Source organism: Camelus ferus, chromosome 5, assembly GCF_009834535.1.
Source record: "Camelus ferus isolate YT-003-E chromosome 5, BCGSAC_Cfer_1.0, whole genome shotgun sequence".
In the NCBI taxonomy this organism is placed as follows: domain Eukaryota; kingdom Metazoa; phylum Chordata; class Mammalia; order Artiodactyla; family Camelidae; genus Camelus; species Camelus ferus.
In genome coordinates, this window is record NC_045700.1 from 31,496,226 (window position 1) to 31,506,015 (window position 9,790).

The 9,790-nt window shown below is 39.1% G+C and overlaps 1 protein-coding gene across 1 annotated transcript; it reads right to left on the bottom strand.

The window, feature by feature from the left end:
- Positions 1 to 1,654: 1,654 nt before the first annotated feature.
- Positions 1,655 to 3,285, bottom strand: LOC106728941 (uncharacterized protein C19orf84). Its single transcript, XM_014554498.2, has one exon. It carries the CDS (start codon positions 3,283 to 3,285, stop codon positions 2,743 to 2,745), a length of 543 nt encoding a protein of 180 aa, XP_014409984.2. The 3' UTR covers positions 1,655 to 2,742.
- Between the last annotated feature and the right edge of the window lie 6,505 nt (positions 3,286 to 9,790).

Sequence of the window (9,790 nt, forward strand, 5' to 3'; positions counted from 1 at the left end):
TAGAAAAATGAAGGTGTCTGATTATCAGGACGTTCTGTTGGGGAAGTCTTGATTTGTAAATATCTTTGAAAATTACTTAAAGGATATTGAGCCCCCTAAAAGCATCCACCAATGAGACCGTGCTTATCTTTTTGGAAGCATTTTCATGTTAGAATGAACACCATCCTCTTGATTCCTTTCTTGGCCAGCTTTAGTATGGCAATGCCTTCTGCCAGCACCCCTACCCCCGGAATGGCTCATCAATGCCTTCTGAGTGCCGAGTCCTGGATGGGTTCTTTATATCTTACCTATTTAATTTTTTAATTTGTATTTTGGATAATTAATTCATTCACATGATTTATTACCAAACATTTTCTGAAAAGTCTCCCTCCTGCTCTTTGCTTCTTTTCACCAAATTCCCATTGTTCACAGTTCCACAGAAATAGTCACTGTAATTAGTTTCTTCTTATCCATCAGAGATTTTTTAATATGCAGTCAAATATAGAAGGTGCCTCTTTCCACACAGCCTCACCAAATACAGTGCGTTATTAAGCTTAAAACAATTTACACGTTAGTGTTTTTATTGCCTTTTTATAGATGAAACTGTTACTCCATAAAGTTTAATAACTTGCCCAACATCATACAACATAAACTGAAAGTGAGAGGATTTGAAATGAGGCCTGTTTGTCTAAAAGAAAAATCCATGTCATTCCCCTACAAAGTAGTAACATCTTATTTTACCAGGGATGAAACTGAGAAGGTCGAGTAATCATTCAGGACATGTAGGAAGATGCTGCAGGTTCAGAATTAAGACAATACTCTGCTGCTTTCTCTAAAGTTCTTTCTTTCTTTATTATTATTATTATTATTGTTGTTGTTTGCTATACAAATGCATGATTTATTACTGTGATAACGAGACTGCAAGTACCGTGGAAGCATGAAACATGCATGGCTTGCAGTTGCTGTGGGCTGCCAGTCCTGAACAAGATTTCTTTTTCATTGAAGTATAATCTCTAATGTTATTTCTATTACATCATGCAGTCTATTTGGATATTTAATTTTTTGTTGGTATGTGTTAATTTCTATAAGTCCCTTTTTCTTCTATTAGATTGAAAATTCATAAGTAATCTTTCTAGCATTTTTTTCTGCCCCATGGGCCTTTAAAAAGTGCTGTATCTACTTTGATTTCAGTATAGTTTTAAATTTTATTATTAAGAGAAATTTAAGTAACAGTAAAACTCACACTTCGTGTTGTACAGTTCTACAGATTTTGACAAATACTTCGAGTACTGTATTTATGTCATAATCATGATACAGAACACTTCCATCAACCCCTAAATTTTCTTCAGGCTTTTCTTTCGAAGTAAGCACTTCCCTCCACCTCACCCCCTGGCAACCACTGATATTTTCCATCCATTATGTTCTGTCTTTTCCAGAGTGTTGTATAAATGAGGTTGCACACTGTGTATTTTGGTTGGCCTTCTTACAATTAGCAAATTGCATTGAGAGTCACCCATATTGTTTTATGTGTCAGTATTCCTTCCTTTTTAATTGATGAGTAATATTCCATTGTATCAATATCCTTAGTTTGTTACTCTGTTCACCAGTCATATCAGTTTTTAGTGATTATATAGATAAAGCTGCTGTAAACATCTCTATACAGGTTTTTGTGAGAGTATGTTTTTTATTTCTCGTGGGTAAATATCTAGGAATGAGATTGCTGGGTCATAGAGTAGGTATATATTTTCCTTGGTAAGAAACTTCCAAACTGTTTGCCAAAGCAGCTGTACCATATAATATCCCTACTAGCAGTACATAGCACCTACAGTAGCTCTGCATCCTCAGTGTGTGGCATTGTCTTTTTTTTTTTTTTTAAACTGTAGTACTGGGAATTGAAGCCAGGACTTTGTGTAAGCTAAGCATGTGCTCTACCACTGAGCTATTACCTTTCTCCCCTTTAGCTTTTTTTTTTTTTTTTTTTTTTTTTAGGGATGCCATTTATTGTTCAAGCCAGTTCCTCACCACCCCCACCCCCAGGGCAGGAAATGGGGTGAGGGCTGCAGGTGTCTAGAGAGGTTGGGCCAATGGCGTTCTTTGCAGGTGGGGTCACCAGGCATGTCACACTTGGGACAGGAAGGAGGTTGTGGACCAGGTGGGGCTGGCAAGCGTTGAAGACTGGGGGGGGTGTGTTTGGGGGGCTGGAGTTCAGGTGAAGCTAAGGATAAGGACTGGGCTGGCCTGAGGTAGATGGGGAAAGAGGATGAGGGAGCTGGGAAGGAGGGAGGCTGGGGTGGAGTCGGGATAAGAACAGGACAGGAATGACTGTGTTGGGGAGCATGGTACTGAGAGTGGGCATGGATGGGATGGGACCCGTAGAGCAGGCAGGAATGCCTTCTAGGTTAGGAATGGGGTTGAGGATGGGCTGGAGGAGCCCTGGGTGTTGAGAGTGAGGTGAGGGTTGTCGCTGTAGTTGGGGACGGTGTCAGGATTGAGAAGAGGCTTCAGTACAGGTATGAGGTCCAGGGTTTTTGTTTTTGTTTTTGTTTTTGTTTTTTGTTTTTTGTTTTTGGCTGCTTTGGGATCCTAAGTCAGGTCCGAGTTTCACCAGTGACTCAGAGGACACACTTCTGAGGCTGTGGTTTTGGGGGGAGAGGGATGGGAGTAAGATGTTTCTTGGGTTATCTCTGGCAGGGCTAAGGTCACCCTCCTGGAGACCCTCAAGGGGCCCTTCCGGAGTCAGGGGTGTACAGGACCCTCAGGCCCCTAGTACTCTGCCTCCCAGTCTTCTGCAGGTGGCGTCTCCAAGGGAGGCTCCAGACCTTGAGTTTCCTTCCCATCCTGGGCAGGTGGTGTTGATGACGGCGGTGTTGCTGGTGGATTCTTGGGGCCAGCCCTAGAGCCCTCCATCCAACCCCTCTCTGCCTGCTCAGCCCTCCCAAGTCCCCATCGTCGCTGTCCCTGGCCCCGGCCTGGCCTGCATCGGACCTCCCAGCCCCCTCTACCTCTGTACAGCCTTCTGGCAGTGCCTTGCGGCGGTGGGGAAGTGCAGGGGCAGGAGGGCAAGGACTGTTGATAGCTGTAGGCCCCCATGAGGGCGCTGTGCAGGAAGTAGGAAAGGGCATCCAGGCGGATGGGGACGGTGACAGAGGCCAGGCTCTCGGGGAGCCCCAGGTGGGCTGGATCTGGGGTGCCCAGGAGAGAAGGGTGCAGGGCTGGAAAAGGTGCAGGCGGCCATGACTCGGTCCCAGGTGATGGCAGGAACAGGTTGTTCCTCTCTGGCATGGTCCCTTCCTTTTGTTGTTCCATCTTCACAAGTCTTTTCTAGCACCTTTGACTGGATTTCTCCAGGGCCCAGAGAGTGGGGCGGGGTCTCCCCTTTAGCTTTTTAATTTAAAATTTTACCCATTCTAACAGGTGTGTAGTAGTATCTCGTTGTGTTTTAAATTTACATTTCCCTAATTACTAGTGAACTTAAGCATTTTTGTTCATGTGCTTATTTACCATCTGTATAGTGTCTTCATTGAAATGTCCAAATTGTTTGACCATTTTTATATGGGGTTGTTTTCTAATTGTTGTGCTATAGAGTTCTTTATGTATTCTGGATACAAATCTCTAGACAGGTTTGTGATTTGTAAATTTTTTTACTAGTCTGTGATTTATTTTTTCATTCTCTTAATAGTGTCTTTCACAGAACAAAAAGTTTTTGTTTTAATAAAGTTCAATTTTGTTCTTCTATGGGTCATACTTTGATAAAATATCCAAGAAAATTTTGCCGGATCCACGGTTACAATGATTTTTCTGCTATGTTTTCTTATAGACATAGTTTTAGGCTTTACATTTAGATCTAAAATTTGAGTTCATTTTTGTAAATGGAGTGAGGAAAGGATCAAATTTTCTTTTCTTTCTTTCTTTCTTTTGCATATGAATATCCAGTTGTTCCACATCATTTGTTGAAAAGACTGTCTTTATCCATTCAATTGCCTTTTCTATTTTTGACCCAAATCCGTTGCCCTTGTATGTGTGGATATATTCTGGAATCTATTTGGTTTCATTTATCCATTTGTTAATCTTTTTTTCCCAGATTCTAATTCAATAGATTTATTTTATTATTTTCTTCCCCAGCTTTATTGAGCTGTTACATTATTGACATATAATATATGTAAGTTTATACAACATGATAGTTTGATACATGTATATGTTGTAAAATGATTACCACTATAAAGCTAGTTAACAGCTCCATTCCCTCACATAATTATCTTCTGTGTGTCTGTGGTAACAACATTTAAGACCTACTCTCTTAACACCTTTTGCTTTTTTCCTTCCCCAGGCAGAAAGAGCTTTCACTAGTGTGCTAAATGCAACAATATTTGTCCTCTTCCCACCAGAAGACTTTCGTTCCTTCGGGGTGATAATGAAAATAGGGAAGAAGGGTCTGAGTACGGCTTCTTTCTCTTCCCACAGTGGCTGATGTTCTCTGCAAGGCCTGTACCACGGGGGTTCCCTCTTTTGAATCATCCTGGGTTTTTTTTCTTTCTTTCTTCTTTTTTTTTGTGTGAGGTCTATGGAGAAAAGCTTATAAGTATTTTTGAAATTCTATATCTCCTGTCCCCAGGGACTCCACACTTTCTCTAGCCCACACCTGACCTCTACCAATTTGTTAACAAGTCTGACTAAATTCTTTTACCTGTCCTCTGGCAGCATCTGCTTCTGGTAAGAAAGCTCATGTTCTGTATTTTATCTCAGATTTTGGGCTATTTGGTTGCTTTTTGACCTTAACTCTGATAAGTTAAAAAAGTAAAATATGTGTAGTTTCTTTGGCTTTTGTTTCTGTTGCTGTTGTAAGGGGAAGGGAGTGACACTATTATAGCCCTTGACATGCCAAGCAAAAACTGGAAATATGCCTTCCCTTCAGTTTATGTGTACGTACAACAGAACAGTTGCACTTTCAATCAGATTTAATCTCAGAGTCCCTCTCTGGGGTGGCCACCTAATAGGTTAACTAGTAGACTGTGTCCTAAAGCCTCCAATCCCATAACGGATTTATCCTTTACCCACTAAGTCATTGCCTCTGAATTTTCTTCAGGAAACTAGCAGGAAGTAGGGGCTCTGAGATGAGAGTAATTGTTATTAATGAGCACAAATGGAAACTTTTAAAGTAACTTTTGAAGAAAGTATTTTTGGTAATCTCCTTGTGAGTTTGAATATGCTCTTGTTCCTTAGCAGAAAATAGGCAACTTCCACTTGAAGTCCAGACCACTTTGCTCACTCACTTCATGGCAGATCTATAAGCCATTTCTTTGCTGGATATAGGGAATTACGGTCCGCAATACAGAGAAACCGACCAGTGATTTAATCCATTATTTCTCAGCAGAACAGCTGTCTCAGAGATTTTAGAACTGCCTTTTCTGCACTGTGGGTGATTTAAGTGCTGAGGTGAGTTAGTACCAGTTTTCCAATTTTATTCCCACTTCAGACTGTTTTGGTATTTTGACTCCTATGAGATCAAGTTGCCCATTCATTTTACAGTATACATTCTAGTCTCCACTTTAGGTATAATTCAGTTTAGAATTGGAAAAAATATACTAGAACAACTAGTTATTGCAATATGATCATTTCTCAATTGAAACTTTTTAACTAATGTGGAAAGCTCTAGATGACAAATCTGTTTCAAAACTTGTCATTGATATGGAAAAAATTTCACCTTTTTCTGCTTGGAAGTGCTATAAGCTGAGTGACTGATGAATCTGAGAGAAAAAACACAGAAAGTGTCATTTCTTTTATCTAGGAGTAAATATATTTAGTCTGGCATAATTGATAGGGGCTGTCATGATAGTGACTCAAGTGATTGTGTAATATTATCTAGGACACCCTAATAGATGAATATGAGCATAGAGCAGATGAATTATAGGATTGACCTCTGGCTGGGAAGTTTTAGGGCCAGTGTAGTAGAAGGAGAGAGGGTAAGGAAGTTGAAATTGCTTATGAGAAAATCTTTTAGAGAATCAGCCGTGGTGCGCTTGGAGTGGGAAGGAAGACCATTAGAATTAATGACGTAAAGGAACCATAAAGGCCTGGATAAGTAGATCACATGGTTGCTGCAATCGACCAGGGTGATGTCAGGAGCTGGCAAAGAATTACGTTAATGTGGGTGAGAGCTGATATGTTTTAATTCCATTGCTATTTTTTTAATTGGTTTAAATTTCTCCAACACCACTTAAATACAGTAACTAAATCTATATTTCAAAGTCTTCAATTTCTCTTATGCTTTAATATATGCTTGGCTGCATCTTTATTTATTTATTTTTTTGGCTGCATCTTTAGATGACATATTTATATTCTAGTTTTTCTAGGAATCCAGTAGAATTCAAAGGCTTTGATAAAAGATAGTCCTGACTTTGTTGGGATTTTAGCTAAAACAAGATAATGAAAAATTGCTGGGTGATCCATTTTCCTACATAATATGCTTTGACAGAATTATTAGTGAATCTTAGAGTAAATGTGCACATTCTGTTGGCTCATGTAGAACAAATTCAGAATCTGAGAAATTTAAAATTCATTATTTCTATTCATAGCCTAAGTATAATCATGACCAGTTACAGGAATGACAGAATTTCAACAAAGACTCAAGTTGTTCTATTTCTTACTACTTGGATGTAGATTGGTACAATGTCTAACAAAGCTCTCATACAGTTAGTAATGTAAGGTGGAATACTGAGCTTTAAGATGCAGTACCTAGAGTTGTTGAAAGATACAAAGCAAAAAGAAAACCCAAGCACGTGTGTGGTAGATGGATAGCTAGGAGAGGAATCATGAATTCTGAATTCTGCACTCTGGTTATTAAAATCCTGCCTGGTCCTAAGTAAGTGACATTGTATTGCTGTAGTTCTATGAGTCATAAAATGAGGGGATCAAAAAGGTATCTTAGATCCTTTCTAACTTTGAAATTCTATTACTCTCCTATGTCAAAGGCATAGATCAGTTTTTTTTTCTTTTTAATATTGAAAATGCCTGCATTCAATTATTTTGGGTACCTCTATGAATAGAGATTACACCAGGATATGGGCAAACCAGCGTTACAATTGCACTCATCTTTATTGGCTTTCAATTCCAGCCTAGATTTGCACTTATTTTATTCCATCTCTAAGTTCCAGTGTTTAGGTAGACAAATTAAATTCATTGATCAATGGTACGAATTTCCGAGTAAGAGATGGTTAAGTATGTAGAAATGACTGGTAATTGATTACCTTGTATACAAATCAAGGTACTTGTGGCAGAAAACTGCTTTAACCAACTTTGTTTTCACTAAACAACAGGGAACTGAGGTCTGAAGGCTCTTTAAGATAGTTAAAGGTAAGAATTGACATTTTCTTTCTTTCCTTTTTTTTTTATTCTACCCAGTACGTTCTCCGAGTGGGTCCACTGTACAAGGCTATATTCTGTTCATGCTTTTTGCATCAGATCCAGGTTTCAGTTGTGAGTGGTGCACGCACTTTAAAGCATAGCTTTCCTCCTTCTTCTAACCCTCCATGAAAGGGAGCTTGAATTTGAGAGTTCTCCAGCTTTGTATCAGAAATGTCATCAATCTCTCACCTTTCTTCTTCAAGACTTTAATCTTTCAAGTAAATAAGCAATCTTGTTCTAATATTGAAGCCTGTGGCATTTGGCTGGTCACTCGTTTCTAGGCTAACCTTCTTCTTTACTCTGTGTATCTTAGCCAGACTGCCTCCCCTCCTATCATGCCAAAAGATCTTATTCTTGAGTCTGTATTTATTAACCTTTTGGGTAAGTTCTTTACATAGTGTTTAATCAGCAGCCTTTTGTAAAGTGCAGGGAAATTACAGACCACTTATCTGGAGCAATCATCTGTCATTTTTCAGGTGAAACCAATTCTGTTTCCTGAAAATGATCATTGGTTGAATGTGTCCAAAAGGATACACTTAATTTTATCACCATTTTTGCATTGTTCCTTTTATTACAAGTATGAATAGTATTTCTAGATGGGTATATATACTTTTTTTTTTCTGGTGATGACTTGATTGCAGTCTGAAAAGCATTCATTTAGTAATGGTCAGTCAGGAAATAGTACCTCCAAATTTCTATCTGCCCAGAAAGCCTTGGCAGTTAAATTCCTTGGAAAGTCTTTAGATCTCTCCTCCATTTCCCAAGTTGCCATGACATTTGACAGAGGAATGCATTATAGCAGTTTAACAGCATGGCAGAGGGAGAAGCCAGAGAACAATGGCTGAAGTCTTTTCTTAATGGAGTTTCATTACTATATATTCACTCAGCACTTTGGTACCAAGATGCCCAGTAAAATCACCGTGTTCCAGGAGTCAGATGATGTTAGAAAGTTCTGGACTCTCTGCTATAAGAAATTTGATAGAGGCATTAAATACTTGATTAGATGAATTCATATGTTACTCCTCTTCAGAAGTCTCTGAGCGCATGCTGGGTGGTTATGAGGAAGTGGGGGTTGAGAGGGATTGGCTTAAGCAATAAACCGTCAAGCCTGCTCATTTATTTCTATGTGCTGAAGATTAATGTAATTTTGAGAATCAAGGACTCTGATGGAATTTGGGGGAGAGTTGCTCTTAGTATTATTCTTTTAAAGATTTCCTTGTAAGTAGATAAAGAACCTTGAATACGACTCTCTTTTTGAGTTAATCAATCTGACAAGCTCAGAAACATAGAAGTACTATGATTTAGAGAACATTTTTACTTTCAGTCCAACAGTGGTGAATATTTTCTGCACTCCACAACCATCCTTAAGCAGCTTCTCTTGTGACAAAGATGTATTTTGCTGCCTTAAATCAGCCTCTGACTGATGCTGACTTCATAATGGCACAAAGCCACAATCTTATTAGCTGTGATATGGAGGAGCCCCAACTGATTCATTGTGATGTTATGACTAATTTCTTTTATGTTGCTCACAATGGCTGATAGAGGACAGCCAGATACTTGGAACTGCAGTAAAACAATCTTCTGGAATGGTTACAGCTCATGATTTAAACAGATATATATATACTAGAAATAGTTTTGAAAATTAAGAACCCGTGTCCTTCTTCCCTCTAGCAAGTTTGCAGGCAACTCCCATGTCCTCTTTATTTTCCTTTTCAATTTACCCTTTGGATTCTAGACTTACAAAGGAAGAACGTAGGCTTTCAGTCTTCAGGAATTGAATTTGGAGGGTTTTCCCACATACGCATTGCTATGAAATCTACCAGACAAGCTATAGACCTTATTCAGTTATCTAAGGAAAGCCCCTGGTTTTAAAATCTTTTTGCCTGATTCCCTTTAGTCACACCCAAATTTCTTTTAGATCTGGACATGGAAGCTTAGGATGCTTTTTTTGACTGTCCTAACCTGCAGCTGGCTGGAGAGACTGATTGATGTTCCTGCACTGTTTTGCGTGTTGAGCATTTTCTTTCTTCTCCCATCCTTCTTTGGTTTAAACTGCACTTTAGCTTTCTCACCTCCAGCTAATGGAGATACTCCCAGGAATGTAGGCTGATGATCCAGAGGCTGGAAGGATGCCAGCAGACACATTAGGTTTCTTCTCCCACCCCAAACCAATTGTATGAAGTTTTTAAATGAGAATTTTGAAATTCGAACTCAGTTGTAAAAAAAAAAAAAAATAAAGTAGAGGCAAATTAGCTCTAGGGCATAGAGAGAGTTCACATCTTCCTTGGTTTTTCACATCTGTTCTTTTCAGGGAAGAGTTTACAGATGGCAAAGTGATGTGATAGTGCTGTTGGCATGAAATAGGGTTCTCATTTGGTCATGATAAACTGATTTTCTCTTAAGATTCTGT